Genomic DNA, 18667 nt, shown 5'->3' on the forward strand with positions numbered 1-18667 from the left:
CATGCTCTAGCCACGATCAATCAATGTTCCATACCCAAACAGATCAGATTAGCCTTACAGAAACTAGGAAGGGATGATGATATAGTAATCACTAGTGTGGATAAAGGTGGGGGAGTTGTCATCATGAAGAGGGTAGATTATGACACAAAAATGTTAGACTTGCTCAGCGACACCAATACATATGAAGAGAAACATATTGGGCATGCAGCTTTAGAAGGGGAGAAATTAAAGAAAGAAGCAAGGAAGATACTCACAAGAACCAGCCAGGGGGAAAAGCTACTGGGTCTGTTAGAGGAAGCCCCTAAACCACCCAGTGTGAGGGGACTTTCGAAAACTCATAAACCAAACGTTCCGATGAGACCCATCACCTCTGGTATCGGGAGTGCCCCACACAGACTGGCCAAATGCCTAGCCAAACCACTATCACAGAGGCTAGGCTCGATAACTAACATACATACATACATATACCAAGGCTTTTTCCCCCTTACAAGGGAGGTAGCCAAAAAGGAAAAGGCATAAAATCATTCCCACCCATTTCATCCCTAAATACACTCCACACCCCTCCACCCTCCCTCTTATCTTAGCACCTCCAGGATGACGGATCATCCCTGCACCTTGTCCACTGCCCTGGGTCAGAAGCAGTGTCGCAAGACACAGCACATCCACAGCAAGGCCGCTTCATTAAATCGGCGACCCCCCCTCTCTGTCCCCCCATGCATAAAATGAGAAGACGAGGAGAAATCCCTTTCGGCTGCATCAAATTTTGCTCACACATACTACCTCACCCCCCATCCCCCCACCCATTCCACCTCATGCATCACAACATCATCCATATACAACCACTTCCCATTCACCCCTGTCTTCTGTCCTCTCCTGTCCTTCCTCAACAGACATTCCCCTCTTCCCCAAAGCCCCCTTCACCCCATCCCTCCACCTCATCCTAGGACGTCCCCTCATGTTCCCTCCCTCCACATCTGCCTTCCATACCTCTTTTACTAGTCTTTCTTCACTCATTCTTTCCATGTGTCCAAACCATCCTAATACTCTTTCATCAACCCTATCTCCCAACTCCCTTTCCACCCCTGTTCTCCTCCTCACCTCATTTCTCACTCTAGCCTAGTAACCCCCATCATACTTCTCAGACACCCCATCTCGAACACATTCAAACTCCTCTCTTCCTCTCTCATGTTCCATGTTTCTGCCCCATACAGTGCTGTTAGCACAATCATTCCTTCATATAGTCTCCTCTTATCATCCATTCCCTAATGTCTATTTCTCATTACACTTTTTAATCCACCAAGGCATTTACTCGCTTCTCTCAATCTACATTCTACCTCCTTCACTCCACCTTTTCCTGCCACATTTGCAACCAAGTATCTAAAACTATCCACTTCCTCCAGTCGCTCTCCCTTAATGCTCACTTCCAGTCTACTACCACTTTCACCCCTTGTACATCTCATCACCTTACTTTTACCCACATTTATCTTTAGCTTTCTTCTATTTCACACTCTCCCAAACTGTCACCAACTTCCTCAATCCCTCCTCTGATCCTGCCACAAGCGCAGTGTCGTCCGCAAACAACAGCTGGCTCACCTCCCACTTTTCTCCATTTTCCTTAACCATCTCCAATCCCTGACCCACTACCCTTGCATTTACCTCTTGCACCACCCCATCCATGTATAAGTTGAACAGCCAGGGCAACATAACGCATCCTTGACGAAGTCCCACCTTTACCTCGAACCACTCACTCTCTCCATTTCTAATCCTGACACAAGCTCTACTACCCTCATAAAAACTCTTGACAGCTCCTAGAAGCTTTCCTCCTATCCCATAAATCCGCAAAACCTCCCACAGTCCCTTTCTGTCTACCCTGTCATAAGCCTTTTCCAGATCCATAAAAGCCCAAAAAAACATCCTTCCCCTTTCCTATAGCTTTCTCAGATATCTGTCTTACCACAAAAATCTGATCTACACAACCTCTACCCATCCTAAATCCACACTGTTCCTCACCAATTACTCCCTCTGTTCCTCTCCTAATCCTCTCAATCAAGATCCTCCCATAATCCTTCCCAACTACACTTAACAAGCTAATCCATCTGAAAGTACTACATTCACACTTGTCCCCTTTTCCCTTGTAAAGTGGAACTATACAGGCACTCCTCCAGTCCTTCGGCACTCTACCCTCTCTCCAGCAAACATTAAATAACCTCACCAGCCAGTCCACCATCACTGTACCTCCTTTTTTTAGACATTTTGCATGGCATCCATCCAGACCAGGTGCCTTTCCTGCTTTCACCATCTTACAACTGCCTCCACTTCATCCTTCCTTATTTCTCCTCCATTTTCCTCACTCATCACGGTCATTTTCTTCGCATTTCCCACTGCAGCTATCTTTCCCCCCCTATCCTCCTTCACATTTAGCAACTCCCTAAAATATTCTGCCCATCTTCCCCTTACTGCCTTCTCTTCCATTATCATCTCTCCATCTGCACCTTTTACCTTTTCTTCTCTACTTGATTTGCCTCCTCTTCCTCTCTTAATTTCTTTCCAAAACATCTTTTTATTACTTTCAAAATTTTCTGTCATACTCTTACCCCACTTCACATCTACTCTCCTCTTTGCCTCCTTTACCTTTTGCTTTACTTCTCTTTTCTTTTCTTTGTACCTCTCATATGACTCCCTCGTCCTATTTTGTAACCAATCTGTGAAAACTTGCTTCTTCTCTTCTACAACCATCTATGTTTCCTCATCTCACCATTCACTACCCTTCCTTCTATTTCCTCCTGTCCTTCTTGTTCCACACACCATCTTTGCACACTTTGTGACTCCCTCCTTGAACCATCCCCATTCCTCCTCCACTCCTAGCTCTACTCTATCCTTCACTCCCTCCCACTCCTCCTTCAACTTCTTCTTGTACTCCTCCTTTTCCTTTTTATTTAAGGAGTTCACTCTAAGCACCTCCCTACCTTTTGTCCCTTTCCTCTTTCTCCATCTATCCTCCACTCTCAACTTACCTTCCACCAAAAAATGATCTGATATTCCCCCACCCTCTCCCCTTAGCACATGTGCATCCTTAACTCTTCCTATCATAATCCTATTTACCACTACATAATCCATTAACGCTCTATCTACCACCCTTCCATCCACCACCCTCTCCCATGTGTACTTATGCTTGACTTTCTTCCGAAACACTGTATTTGCTATCATCAACTCCCTTTCTAGACACATTTCCACCATCAACTCTCCACTACAATTCTTTCCTGGAACTCCACATTTCCCAACCACTCCATCAGTTGAATCATTTCCTACCCTAGCATTAAGGTCTCCCAGTACTATTACATTGACATTTCTCCCTAAATCCTCTATGCACTCATTTAAATCTATCCAAAAAGCCTCCCTTTCTTCTACACACTTCTCACTGCCAGGCCCATATGCACTTACAAAAACCCACATCTCCTTTCCCAGTTTCACCTTCATCCACATTATCCTTGAGGAAACCTCCTTCCACTCCACTACACGTTTACCTATCTCCTCACTTATTAGTATAGCCACCCCTTCCCTCCCTCACCCTCTCTTCACTCCTGATAATCTCCCACTTACACTCCCAAACTTACACTCGCCCTTCCCTTTCAACTTAGTTTCACTCAAAGCCAACACATCCATCTTTCTTCTCACAAACATACTACCTATCTCTTCCCTTTTACTCTCATCTGTACCTCATCCACGCACATTAAAGGACCCAAACCTTTGGATGCTGGTCGGAAAACTCCTAGACCCTCTTATGCTTTAACTTTTTTTAGGAATTTCCCCTGTGGGGCTACAGGGAGAAAGATGCCTAGTCCCAATCCCCGTCCCTTTCTTCTCGCCTCTTACGATCCAAGTGGAAATACTTGGTGGCAGTAATTTTTTCCCCCACCACAGGGAAGTATAAGTAACACCCATTTAAAAAACTCTAGGGATCTGATTACGAGGTTAAAGAATGTGGATCTTTCAGAAAAAGTGATGGCTAGTTATGATGTAACTGCGCTCTTTGCGAATGTCGAGGTAAAAGGGGCGTTGGCAGCAGCAAAGAAGGTAGTAGACAGTTTGGATGAGGATGATTTACCAGTGGGAAAAAGTGATTACTTAAAATTAGTGTCTCTATGTGTGAAGTTTGGTCCTTCCATGTTCAACAGGAAAGAATACAGACAACACCGAGGACTTGCAATGGGTAGTCCTCTCAGTGCAGTTCTGGGCTCATTGTATATGGAAGTTTTAGAGACAGATTATTTCATAAAGATTATGGGTAAAGACACACTTTGGCTGAGGTACGTGGATGACGTCCTCGTCATCGCTCCAAAAGAGGTACAATTAGATGACAAGTTGAGTAGATTGAATCATGTTGAACCAAATATCCAGTTTACTATCGAACACGAGATGGATAACAGACTAGTTTTCTTGGATACGGTGATTTGGAGGAGAGGTAGTAAGGTATCATTCTCGGTCTACAGAAAAAGCACCAATAAAGACAGTATTATTCATTTCTACTCAGCACATAGTAACAAAATTAAAAACGGAGTGGTTATAGGATTTTTCTTAAGGGTGTACCGTATTTATTAAAAATGGAGTGGTTATAGGATTTTTCTTAAGGGTGTACCGTATTTGTAACGAAGAATTTTTAGAGGATGAAATCAAATATATATTCAAAGTGTTCACTAAACTCAGATACCCAGAAGGACTACTGCACAGATTGAGAAAGAAAGCAGTGGTAATAATGAGAAGGAAGAAGGACAACTGGTCCGGAGAAGGCAGGGCTGGGTTTTTGTCTGTCCCCAACTCGAAATACATGGAGGAGTTTGGACATATTCTCACAAACCGGATGTGAGCATTGCTTTCTCAACGGGTACAAAATTAGGAGAGGTTGTCAAGAATAAAAATAAATCAGATAAAGGTATGGAGAAAGGCGCGATCTACAATATACCATGTGGTGGTTGTCCGTTAGGATATCATGGAGAGACGGGAAGATCTGTGGAACTGTGGACATACGAACACAAAAATGACGTCAGAGCTCACAGAAGCTCCAACTTGCTAGTAGTTCATTTAGACCAATGCGGTCATCTTCCAGATTGGAACAAGATAGAGGTGCTCCACAAAGGTCTAGAGAAATAGAAAAGAAAAATAGTGGAGGCAGCCTACATTACTTCCCACCCCTGCATCAACCATAGGGAAGGGTTTATAAAATTAGCAGGAGCAGCAGGCACTCTAATTATCAAGGAGGTTAAAAAGACGATTGAGAACGGAGGGAGAAGTGGCATGGTCGGAGTTGCATGAGAAGGGTTGAGAATGGATGAGAGTATGGAGGGAGAGGAACATGGCAATGATGAATTATATAAGCTGTTCATTTTCTGAGACTGTATGTACTTTGAGAATGTCCTGGTAAGGACAAAACGTCAGTGAATAAAACTCCAACTGTTCTCTGTGTTTAGCTCACTGCCCCTCCACTCATTTGTCTTCCATACTTCAACATAACTGTTTACATTCGAACGCAGTGGTCAATCTTGGGAAACTTTTGACCGGTCAACTTTTTCCTCCATTTTCCTTCTATGTATGTATGTTCTTCCTCCTGTGCTATTTTTAGTGGTCTTTATGTTCTATTATATGGGAGCTCACTGACACAAAAGATCATATTTTCATATTAATATTTCTCTTGTCAGGATACCATGAAACAAACTACAATCAATGCTTACAAGCAGTATGTCAAGTCACGCCCTCCTGCCTCAAATGAAAGTATTCGTCGCATGAAAGATGAGCCCCTAGAACAGCTTATGGGATTTCACCCACTTCTCCTTACAGAAACAAGTAAACAAGAGAAAGAACGAAACAGTATGTTAGAGGCACTCAAGAAAGTACGGCCAAAAACAGTAAGTGATCCTTGCAGCAATTTGTTTTACTTGACTGAATCATTTTCAACTAATAATCAGATTGACCCACAAGTTACTAAGGAAATGTGTTGTTTGGGTAAGACTAAGAGTAGTACTATTTTCAAATATTTCATCTTCAACATGTTCAGGTGCATTTTTTCTGGTTCAATTTTATTTTAATTTCATAAACAATTTAACCCCTTCCATACGGTGCCGCATACGTAGGCGACATGAGGAGCAAGTGGATATGCGAGGCTGCCATATCGGCATCTTGATTATATTTATTGTAGTTGCCCCTGCGTAATGACATACTCTCTAAACTGTCTTCATCACATTTTCTATGGTTATCAAAATTCACGGGTGAAAGAGAGAACGATCGATATAAGCAGTGACTATATTTTATGATGCGAGTATTATTACGACACATCGTACGTCTGGCAGCTAATGCTGCCCGCGAGATTTTGGCCCGTACTGAAGAGGTTAATGCAACATGCCTTTACAATGAATTCAAGTAGCAAAGCTTACCTGTCAGTAAGCATCCTATCTCCTCCCCTTATATTGTAAGTTTCTGCTCCATATAGTGCAATTAGTACAATCACTCCTACATATGATCTCTTTATATTCTTCCCAAATACATAATTATTTCATGTAACATTTGTAATTCCTTCCCTCTTACTCTTATCATTCACTTCTACAACCACTCCTCTATTCCTTGCCATATATAACCCTTTGTGCATAGAACTCCACTTCCTTAACCCACTGCAATCTTTCATTATGCATCTCATCACCTTACTTTTGCCTACATGTATTACTCTCAACTTTCTTGTCTCACACACCCTGGTACCCATCCTATTTTAGGTCCCATATGATCATTAATGTACTATATTGTAATGCATGCAAATGCTTTAGGCTGCTGGAGTGAGAAGGCAGTCACGGCCTTTCTCTCAAGGTGGTTGTTAAGTGGCAACCCTGTGTTGTCACAGTGAGTTGCTGAATACCACCTTTGTATGGAGGTATGAGGAGACACCCAGAGTTTTGACCCAGACCTCACTAAGTGTAGGCTACCTTTCAAGCTGAATTGTATATTTAGTTTTAGTGTCATTACATACCCTGTTTGGGGTGATGGCTTGATGTGATTGTGGGGTTACAAGCCGCTCAGTAGCATACAACAGATAATTTAGGGTCTATATGGGGTGCCCCTATGGACCAGAGCCACACATCATTATGCACATCATAATGCAAAAAAAAAGAAAAAAAAAAAAATGCATAAGAAAATCTGGGAAGAGTTTTCCACCCAGAACCCCAAGTTTTGGGTCTTGTAATGTATATGGATGTGGTAAGATGAGAGTAAAAGGGAAGAGATAGGCAGTATGATTGTGCGAAAAAATTGGATTTGTTGGCATTGAGTGAAACTAAGTTGAGAGGGAGGGGGAAGTTTGAGTTTGGGAGGGTGTCAGGAATGAAGAGAGGATGAAGGAGAGAAGGGGTGACTATACTAGTAAGTGAAGAGATAGGGAGATGTGTGGTGGAAGTGATGGAATGAAAGTTTTCTTCAAGGTTACTGTGGATAAAGGTGAAACTGGGAAGGGAGATGTAGGTGTTTTTAAGTGCATGTGGGCCTAGTAGAGAAGAGTGTAGAGGAATGGGAGGCTTTTTGGATGGATTTAAATAAGTGCATAGGAGGTTTAGTGAGAAATGTCGATATTGTATCGGAAGATCTTAATGCAAAGGTAGGAGACGAACCAGTAGATGGAATGGTTCGAAAGTGTGAAGTTCCAGGAAAATTTTGTAGTGGAGAGATGATGGTGATGTGTCTAAAGAGTTGATGATAACAAATACAGTGTTTAGGAAGAAAGTCAAGCATAAGTACATATGGGAGAGGGTGGTGGATGGAAGGGTTTTATATAGGGCTTTAATGCACTATATAGTGGTAACTGGATTTGGATGGATTTGGTTTAACGTCACAAAATCCCCCCCTATCGGTAGGCTAGGACGGTGCCCCTTTCAGTGGACTTAGTAGCGTGAAATTTAATGAAATATGCCCTTAGTTCAACTCGGCCCGAGCGAAATTCAAATCGTCATCATTTCGACCTTCGCCGCAAGTAACGACGTCCTAACCCCCTCGGCCAGCGAGCATCCAGAACTGGGCGAAGACTTGGATGTACATGTTCTAAAGGGAGAAAGTGAGGAATATCAGATAATTTTTTTGGTGGAAGGTAAGTTGAGAGTGGAGGATAGATGGGGAAAGAGTAAAAGGACAAGGTAGGAAGGTGCTTAGAAGTAAACTGCTTAAATGAGAAAGAATAGGAGAAGGAGTACAAAAAGGAGCTGAGAGTAGAATGGGAGGAGGAATGGTTATGTTTAAAGGAGGGAGTCACAAGGTGTGTAGAACAAGGAGGATGGGAAGAAATAGAATGAAGGGTAGTGAGTGGTGGGATGATGAAGCAAATAAGGTTGTAAAAGAGAAGAAATAAACATTCATTGGTCACAAAACAGGATGAGAGAATCATATGAGAGGTACAAAGACGAGAGAAGTAAAGCATATGATAAAGGAGGCAAAGAGGAGAGCAGATGTGAGATGGGGTAAGAATGTGATGGAAAATTTTGAAAGTAATAAAAAGATGACTTGGAAGGAAATTAAGAGAGGAAGAGGAGGCAAATCAAGTTGAGAAGAAAAAGTAAATGGTTGCAGATGGAGAGGTGATAATGGAAGAGATGGCAGTAAGAGGAAGATGGGGAGAGTATTTTAGGGAGTTGCTAAATGTGAATGAGGACAGGGAGGGAAATGTAGTTGCAGTAGGAAGTGCAAAGATAATGCCAGAGATGAATGAGGAAAATGGAGGAGAAATAAGGAAAGATGAGGTGAAAGCAGTTATTAAAATTATGAGAGCAGGTAAGGCACCTGGGCTTGATGTGTGTCATTCAGAGTGTCTTAAAAGGGAGATACAGTGATGGTGGACTGGCTGGTGAGGTTATTTAATGTTTGCCTAAAAGAGGGTAGAGTGCCAGAAGACTGGAAGAGTGACTGTATAGTTCCACTTTACAAGGGAAAAGGGGACAAGTGTGAGTGTAGTAGTTTGAGAGGGATCAGTTTGTTAAGTGTAGTTGTGAAGGCTTATGTGAGGGTTTTGAATGAGAGGATTAGGAGAGGAACAGAGAATAATTTGTGAAGAACAGTGTGGGTTTAGTACAAGTATGGGTTGCATGGATTAAGATTTTTGTTGTAAGGGATATTTGTGATAAAGCTTTAGGAAAAGGTAATGTTTGTTGGGCCTTTATGGAAAACGTAAGAATGGTTTTTTGGCTTTTATGGATCTGGAAAAGGCTTATGACAGGGTAGACAGGAAGGCACTGTGGGAGGTATTGCAGATATATGGGATAGGAGGAAAGCTTTTAAGATGGTCAACTTTTTACAAGAGAAGTAGAGCTTGTGTTAGACTTAGAAATGGTTTGAGGTAAAGGGGAAACTTTGCCAGAGATGTATCATGCTGCCTTGGTTGTTTAGTTTATACATGGATGAAGTGGTATGAGAGGTAAACACAAGGGTAATGAGTCAGGGATTGGAGATGGTTAAAAAAAAAAAGGAGTAAAATGGGAGATATGCCAGTTGGGGTAAAAAGGGCATTGGGGTGTGGATGGATGATGCTGTGATGCATGGAAGGGAGTGGGTGGGGGATGGGGGGGGTGAGGGAGTATATGTGAATGATATTTTGATGCAGCCTGAAGGGATTTCTCCCCATCTCCTCTTTTTCTGTATGATGGGACAGAGAGGGGAGGTCACCAGTTAAATGAAGCAGCCTTGCCGTGGATGTGCTGTATCATGCTACATTGCTTCTGACCCAGGGCAGTGGGTGAGATGCAGGGATGACCCATCATCCAGTATTATGTGGCATGCTAAAGCAAAAAATGCAATGCTAGAACACATATATGGGATTAGGGGAATTTATGGGCACTAAGTTTTTTTATGAGAGTAGTAGAGCCTGTGTTAGGATATGTTATGTGTTTACATAGGGTGTTACAGGAGGTAATTAACATGAGAATAGAGATAATGAAGATAAGAGAAGTGGGAGGTAATCCAGTTGTTTGGAGAAGATACTGCACTTGTGGCATGGTCAGAGGAAGGATTAAGGCAGTTAGTGATGGAATTTGGGAAAGTATATGATAAGCAAATTTTAAGGTGTATGAAGGTATAAATAAGGTGGTAAAATGTATAAGGGAAGATGGTGGCAGTGAGTTCGAATTGTCTTAAAGGAGAGAGAGGCTGGAAGAATAGGATAATTTTTAAGTATTTGTGGTCATATATGGCAGGAAATGGAGGAGTGGGGTTGAAGGTAAACTGTGGATTGAGAGAAGTAAGTAAATTTCTTGGGGGATTGAAAAGTGTCATGAGAAATAGGCATCTGGGAATGTATGCAAATAGAAAATTATATGAAGGAGTAATTGTGCCTATGACACCATATAGGGCAGAGACCTGGAATTTAAGAGAGGCAGAAAGGAGAAGTTTATTCATATTTACCTAGTTATATTTTACGGGAAGGGAGCTATGCTCGTGGTGACTCGTCTTTGTATCTTTCAGCATAAATTTTTTTCTTAAAATCTTGAATAGTGTTTGCACACACTGTTTCTTTATCTAAATTATTCTAGGTATTCAGGTATTGGCTGCATGTTGTTATGGCAAAGTAGCATGCATGCAGTTGATACTTTAGGGTCTATATGGGGCGCCCCTACGGACCAGAGCCACACATCATTTTGTCTGTGATAGAGGAGGAATCTGCTCACAGAGAAATGATGAAACTTTTATTATACTGCTACTGTCCCTCTGTTATGCTGTCCCCCAATCCCTTGTTGCTGTCCTGTACCATTTCTCTCAATTTCATTTCTTTGTTTTGCCTACCCTGTGGTGGGAGAAAAGAATACTGCCACCAAGTATTTCCACTTGGATCGTAACAGGTGAGAAAAATGCGACGTGGATTGGGACCAGGCATCCTTCTCCCAGTAGCCCCACAGGGGACATTCCTAAAAAAAAAAAAGTGAAGGCATAAGAGGGTCTAGGAGTTTTCCAACCAGCACCCTAAGGTTTGGGTCCTTTAACCCCTTCCATACGGTGCCGCACACGTAGGCGTCATGAGGAGCAAGTGGATTCGCGACGCTGCCATAACGGCGTTTTGATTATATTTATTGTAGTCGCCCCTGTGTTTTTACATTCTCCCAAATGCGCCCTGAATCCCATTCTCTGTGGTTTTCAAAATTCGCGGGTGAAAGAGAGAACGATCGATATAAGCGGTGACTATATTTTATGATGCGAATATTATTACGACACGTCATACGGCTGGCATTGGCTGCTGCCCGCGAGATTTAAGTCCCGTACTGAAGTGGTTAATGTGCATGGATGTGGTACAGATGAGAGTACAAGGGAAGAGATAGGTAGTATGTTTGTGAGAAGAAAGATGGATGTGTTGGCCTTGAGTGAAACTAAGTTGAGAGGAAAGGGCAAGTGTGAGTTTGGGAGTGTAATTGGGAGGTATTCAGGAGTGAAGAGAGGGAGAGGAAAAGAAGGGGTGGCTATACTAGTAAGTGAAGAGATAAGTAAAGGTGTAGTGGAATGGAATGAGGTTTCCTCAAGGATAATGTGGATGAAGGTGAAACTGGGAAAGGAGATGTGGGTTTTTGTAAGTGCATGTGGGCCTGATGGTGAGAAGAGTGTAGAAGAAGGGAGGCTTTTTGGATAGATTTAAATGAGTGCATACAGGGATTAGGGAGGAACATCAGTGTAGTAGTATCGGGAGACCTTAATGCTAGGGTAGGAAATGAAACATGAAATGGGGTAAGAGTATGACAGAAAATTTTGAAAGTAATAAAAAGATGTTTTGGAAAGAAATTAAGAGAGGAAGAGGAGGTGAATTAAGTAGAGAAGGAAAGGTAAAAGGTGCAGATGGAGTGATGATAATGGAAGAGAAGGCAATAAGGGGAAGATGGGCAGAGTATTTTAGGTAGTTGCTAAATGTGAAGGAGGATAGGGAGGGAAAGATAGTTGTAGTGGGAAGTGGTAGGAAAATGACCATGATGAGTGAGGAAAATGGAGGAGAAATAAAGAAGGATGAAGTGAAACCAGTTATTAAGATGATGAAAGCAGGTAAGGCACCTGGTCTGGATGGATGCCATGCAGAATGTCTGAAAAAAGGAGGTACAGTGATGGTGGACTGGCTGGTGAGGCTATTTAATGTTTGCTGGAGAGAGGGTAGAGTGCCGGAGGACTGGAGGAGTGCCTGTATAGTTCCACTTTACAAGGTAAAAGGGGACAAGTGTGAGTGTAGTAGTTTCAGAGGGATTAGCTTAAGTGTAGTTGGGAAGGTTTATGGGAGGATCTTGATTGAGAGGATTAGGAGAGGAACAGGGAGTGATTGGTGAGGAGCAGTGTGGATTTAGGACAGGTAGGGGTTGTGTAGATCAGATATGTGAGAAATCCCTTTGGGCTGTGTCAAATTTTTTCACACACTACTTCACCCCCCATCCTGATTGAGAGGATTAGGAGAGGAACGGAGGGAGTGATTGGCGAGGAGCAGTGTGGATTTAGGACAGGTAGAGGTTGCAGTTGATCAGATTTTTGTGGTAAGACAGATATATGAGAAATCCCTTTGGGCTGTGTCAAATTTTTTCACACACTACCTCACCCCCCATCTTGATTGAGAGGATTAGGAGAGGAACAGAGGGAGTGATTGGCGAGGAGCAGTGTGGATTTAGGACAGGTAGAGGTTGCGTAGATCAGATTTTTGTGGTAAGACAGGTATGTGAGAAAGCTATAGAAAAGGGTAAGGATGTTTTTTTGTTTTTTGGGCTTTTATGGATCTGGAAAAGGCTTATGACAGGGTAGACAGGAAGGCACTGTGGGAGGTATTGCAGATATACAGGATAGGAGGAAAGTTTCTAGGACCTGTCGAGAGTTTTTAAAAGAGTAGTAGAGCATGTGTCTGGATTAGAAATGGAGAGAGTGAGTGGTTCGAGGTAAAAGTGGGACTTCATCAGGGATGTGTTATGTCACCCTGGATGTTCAACTTATACATGGATGGGGTGGTGTGAGAGGTAGATGCAAGGATGGTGGTTCAGGGATTGGAGATGGTTAAAGAAAATGGAGAAAAGTTGGAGGTGAGCCAGATGTTGTTTGCGGACGACACTGCGCTTGTAGCAGGATCAGAGGAGTGATTGAGGAAGCTGGTGACAGAGTTTGGGAGAGTGTGTGAAAGAAGAAAGCTAAAGATGAATGTGGGTTAAAGTAAGGTGATGAGAGTACAAGGGGTGAAAGTGGCAGCAGACTGGAAGTGAGCATTAAGGGAGAGTGACTGGAGGAAGTGGATAGTTTTAGATACTTGGGTGCAAATGTGGCAGGAAAAGGTGGAGTGGAGGTGGAGGTAGAATGTAGATTGCGAGAACCGAGTGAATGCCTTGGTGGATTAAAAAGTGTAATGAGGAATAGATATTTGGGAATGGATGCTAAGAGGAGATTGTATGAAGGAGTGATTTTGCTAACAGCACTGTAAGGGACAGAAACATGGAACATAAGAGAGGAAGAATGAGTTTGAATGTGTTTGAGATGAGGTGTCTGAGAAGTATGAAGGGGGCTAGGCTGGATAGAGTAAGAAATGAGGAGGTGACGAGGAGAACAGGTGGTAAGGGAGTTGGGAGATAGGGTGGATGAAATTGTATTGGGATGGTTTGGACACATGAAAAGAATGAGTGATGAAAGACTAGTAAAAGATGTATGGAAGGCAGATGTGGAGGGAGTGAACATGAGGGGGCAACCTAGGATGAGATAGATGGATGGTGTGAAAAGGGCTCTGGGGAAGAGGGGAATGTCTGTTGAGGAAGGACAGGAGAGGACAGAAGATGGGTGAATGGAAAATGGTTGTGTATGGATGATGTTGTGATGCATGAGGTGAAATGGGTGGTGGGATGAGGGGTGAGGTAGTGTGTGAAAAGATTTGACACAGCTCAAAGGGATTTCTCCCCATCTTTTCTGCATGAGGGGACGGAGATGGGGGTTGCTGATTTAATGAAGCGGCCTTGCTGTGGATGTGCTGTATCTTGCGACACTGCTTCTAACCCAGGCAGTGGACAAAATACAGGGATGACCCATCATCCAGGAGGTGCCATAATAAGAGGGAGGGTAGTGGAGTGTGTTGGGGATGGAATGGGTGGGAATGGTTTTTATGCCTTTGTTTTTTGGCTACCTCCCTTGTAAGGGGGAAAAAGCCTTTGGTATATGTATGTATGTATGGTATATGTAAGTCTTTCAATCTGATATTAGATATTTCATTCCCACTACAAATTGGATCACAGTCAGGTACCTAATCTAACCTCTCTTTAGTAAAGACTGAGAGAAATTATTTGTTAAATGTCTTACCCATTTTTCCTCCAATTCTATCATGACATTTTCGTCCTTTTTAATTCGACCTATCCTTTCCTTATTTTTGTTTTGTAAAGATGAAAGAAGCCCTTTGGGTTAGATCTCACTTGTCTGGCAACCTTAATTTCGTAGTTACATTTTGGTGTGTGCACATTTTTTTAACCAGCCTTGCCATGTTGTTATATTTGGATCTAAGTTGTTTTTCCCTTTTTTTTTTTTCATTAAGTCCTTTTTTCATTCTGATGTTATATTTCAGCCAGACCATCATCCATTTGGAAGTATTACTATTCTTCCACATTGACTTGAAGGGAATAAATTTATTTTGTGTTGTAATGCATGAGGTGGAATGGGTGGGGGGAAGGGGGGGTGAGGTAGTATGTGTGAGCAAAATTTTGACACAGCCCAAAGGGATTTCTCCCCATCTCCTTTATGCATGGGGGGACGGAGAGGGGGGTCACCGATTTAATGAAGTGGCCTTGCTGTGGATGTGCTGTTTCTCTCGACACTGCTTCTGACCCAGGGCAGTGGACAATGTGCAGGGATGACTCGTCATCCAGGAGGTGCTAATATAAGAGGGAGGGTGGAGGGGTGTGGAGTGTATTCAGGGATGGAATGGGTGGGAATGATTTTATGCCTTTTCCTTTTTGGCTACCTCCCTTGTAAGGGGGAAAAGCCTTGGTATATATATGTATGTATGCATTCAGAAATTAAAGAAATCACTCCCACCCATTTCATTTCCCATATATTCCACTCCCCTCCACCCTCCTCCCTCCTAGCTTGGCACCTCTTGGATGACGGGTCATCCCTGCATCCTGTCCACTGCCCTGGGTCAGAAGCAGTGTCGCAAGACACAGCACATCCACAGCAAGGCCGCTTCATAAATTTGGCGACCCCCCCTCTCCGTTCCCTCATGCAGGAAAGGAGAAGACGGGGAGAAATCCCTTTGGGCTACGTCAAATTTTTTCTCATACATACTTCCTCATCCCCCACCCACTCCCCCTCATGCATCACAGCCTCATCTATACACAACCCTTCTCCATTCACCCCTATCTTCTGTTCTCTCCCGTCCTTCCTCTACAGACATTCCTCTCTTTTGTAAAGCCCCTTTCACCCCATCCATCCATCTCATCCTAGGACGCCCCCTCATATTCACTCCTTTCACCTCTGCCTTCCACACTTCTTTTACTAATCTTTCTTCACTCATTCTTTCCATGTGTCCAAACCATCCTAATACCCTTTCATCAACCCTGTCTCCCAGTTCCCTTTCCACCTGTTCTCCTCCTCACCTCCTCATTTCTCACTCTAGCCTAGTAACCCCTATCATACTTCTCTGACATTTCATCTCAAACACATTCAAACTACTTCTCTCTTCCTCTCTCATGTTCCATGTTTCTGCCCCATACATTGCTGTTGGCACAATCACTCCTTCATATATCCTCCTCTTAGCATCCATTCCCAGATTGTTTTGTATTTTTAACAAAAAGTGCTACTCCCCCACTCCTGCCAACCCTTTCCTTGTGAAAAAACTTATATCTTACTATCTCGATTTCTGGAAGGAAATGTCTACCAGCCATATTGATCCAGGATTCAGTAATAGCTATAATATCATATCTCTATGCTTGCTGTACCTTGCAGTAAATTAATTTTATTTATTACATTTCTGCTGTTTGTATAGTAAACGTTAAGCTTATCCTCTACCAGATTTGGTGATTCTTTTCACAGTCCCACTCTGAGCTGTTTCTGTTGCCTAAACTATATCCTGATATTTCCCTCATGACTCCCACATAATATACATACATACATACATATACCAAGGCTTTTTCCCCCTTACAAGGGAGGTAGCCAAAAAGGAAAAGGCATAAAATCATTCCCACCCATTCCATCCCTGAATACACTCCACACCCCTCCACCCTCCCTCTCATCTTAGCACCTCCTAGATGACGGGTCATCCCTGCACCTTGTCCGCTGCCCTGGGTCAGAAGCAGTGTTGCAAGATACAGCACATCCACAGCAAGGCCACTTCATTAAATCGGCGACCCCCTCTCTCCGTCCCCCCCATGCATAAAAGGAGAAGATGGGGAGAAATCCCTTTGGGCTGCATCAAAATTTGCTCACACATACTACCTCAACCCCCATCCCCCTGCCCATTCCACCTCATGCATCACAACATCATCCATATACAACCATTCTCCATTCACCCCTGTCTTCTGTCCTCTCCTGTCCTTCCTCAACAGACATTCCCCTCTTCCCCAAAGCCTCCTTCACCCCATCCATCCACCTCATCCTAGGACGTCCCTTCATGTTCACTCCCTCCACATCTACCTTCCATACCTCTTTTACTAGTCTTTCTTCACTCATTCTTTCCATGTGTCCAAACCATCCTAATACTCTTTCATCAACCCTATCTCCCAACTCCCTTTCCACCCCTGTTCTCCTCACCTCCTCATTTCTCACTCTATCCAGCCTAGTAACCCCCATCATACTTCTCAGACACCTCATCTCAAACACATTCAAACTCCTTCTCTCTTCCTCTCTTATGTTCCATGTTTCTGCCCCATACAGTGCTGTTAGCACAATCATTCCTTCATATAGTCTCCTCTTAGCATCCATTCCCAAATGTCTATTCCTCATTACACTTTTAAATCCACCAAGGCATTTACTCGCTTCTCTCAATCTACATTCTACCTCCACCTTCACTCCACCTTTTCCTGCCACATTTGCACCCAAGTATCTAAAACTATCCGCTTCCTCCAGTCGCTCTCCCTTAATGCTCACTTCCAGACTACTGTCACTTTCACCCCTTGAACATCTAATCACCTTACTTTTACCCACATTTATCTTCAGCTTTCTTCTATCACACACTCTCCCAAACTCTGTCACCAACTTCCTCAATCCCTCCTCCGATCCTGCTACAAGCGCAGTGTCGTCCGCAAACAACAGCTGGCTCACCTCCCACTTTTCTCCATTTTCTTTAACCACCTCCAATCCCTGATCCACCACCCTTGCATTTACCTCTCGCAGTACCCCATCCATGTATAAGTTGAACAGCCAGGGTGACATAACGCATCCTTGATGAAGTCCCACCTTTACCTCGAACCACTCACTCTCTCCATTTCTAATCCTGACACATGCTCTACTACTCTCATAAAAACTCTTGACAGCTCCTAGAAGCTTTCCTCCTATCCTGTATATCCGCAAAACCTCCCACAGTGTCTTTCTGTCTACCCTGTCGTAAGCCTTTTCCAGGTCCATAAAAGCCCAAAAAACATCCTTCCCCTTTCCTATAGCTTTCTCACATATCTGTCTTACCACAAAAATCTGATCTACACAACCTCTACCCATCCTAAACCCACACTGTTCCTCACCAATTACTCCCTCTGTTCCTCCCCTAATCCTCTCAATCAAGATCCTCCCATAAGCCTACCCAACTACACTTAACAAGCTAATCCCTCTGAAACTACTACATTCACATTTGTCCCCTTTTCCCTTGTAAAGTGGAACTATACAGGCACTCCTCCAGTCCTCCGGCACTCTACCCTCTCTCCAGCAAACATTAAATAACCTCACCAACCAGTCCACCATCACTGTACCTCCCTTTTTGCGACATTCTGCATGGCATCCATCCAGACCACGTAATATACCCCAAAAAAAACCCTGCAGAATGCCTACTTCTCGCTCAAGGAATTCAGCAAGGAGCTGAAATCTTCTGGGTGGCAAATGCACACAATGTATATAGATGATTCTTACTGTGAAAGCAATCCCAGTTGTTGACAAATCTCCCCCCCCCCTTAGGCCTTACAATGTTTTGCCAGCCTGCAATTCATTGCAATAGCCCTAGAATGCCATATGCCTCCAACTCTACACCTTGGAAGGATTCCACATACAACAGGAACCCCTCCCTTATTCCTAATCCTATCTAGTCCATCCTGGAACTGCACAAACAATTCCTCACTCCCTAACTTACCTATATCTCTAACATCACCTATCCCTGCCACTGGGAAACACACCTGGGTTCTATGCTTCCTATCTTCGTTGCAGAAGGTCCTAATGAAATACCTTACCTAGCTATCCTACAACCAAAGTCTTACTTTTGGGCAGGGATCTAATGATTGCCCTATACTTCTCTTGCATTTTCTTTGTTTCTTCTTGTAAACCAGTGAGAGTTTGAAATGAGTATCTGCATTCGAATGGGTCTGGTGAGGGCTTTTTACCATCTCTCCATGTTTTGTTTGTCACCTTTTTCCACTGAGTTTCCAAACATGATTTTATTGTCTGTGTTTGGGGTCTTTGAGTGAAGAACTTGATTCTCCTTTTCAAGGCCCTCAACATCTTTCTCTAAGGCTACAATTTTACTATGTAGAGATTA

The 18667-nt window shown here is 43.2% G+C and overlaps 1 protein-coding gene across 4 annotated transcripts in view; it reads left to right on the forward strand.

Annotated features, from left to right (window-relative positions):
* LOC143039903 (ATP-dependent RNA helicase DDX54-like) overlaps positions 1-18667 on the forward strand; it is a 214081-nt gene that overhangs the window by 161203 nt on the left and 34211 nt on the right. For all 4 annotated transcript variants that reach the window (XM_076210246.1, XM_076210248.1, XM_076210244.1 and 1 more), the window contains one exon: positions 5694-5900. In XM_076210246.1, coding sequence (XP_076066361.1) covers positions 5694-5900 — 207 coding nt within the window. The remainder of the gene's footprint in view (positions 1-5693; positions 5901-18667) is intronic.

Source organism: Oratosquilla oratoria, chromosome 27 (assembly GCF_046742065.1).
Source record: "Oratosquilla oratoria isolate Oo_2021 chromosome 27, ASM4674206v1, whole genome shotgun sequence".
NCBI classification, from domain to species: domain Eukaryota; kingdom Metazoa; phylum Arthropoda; class Malacostraca; order Stomatopoda; family Squillidae; genus Oratosquilla; species Oratosquilla oratoria.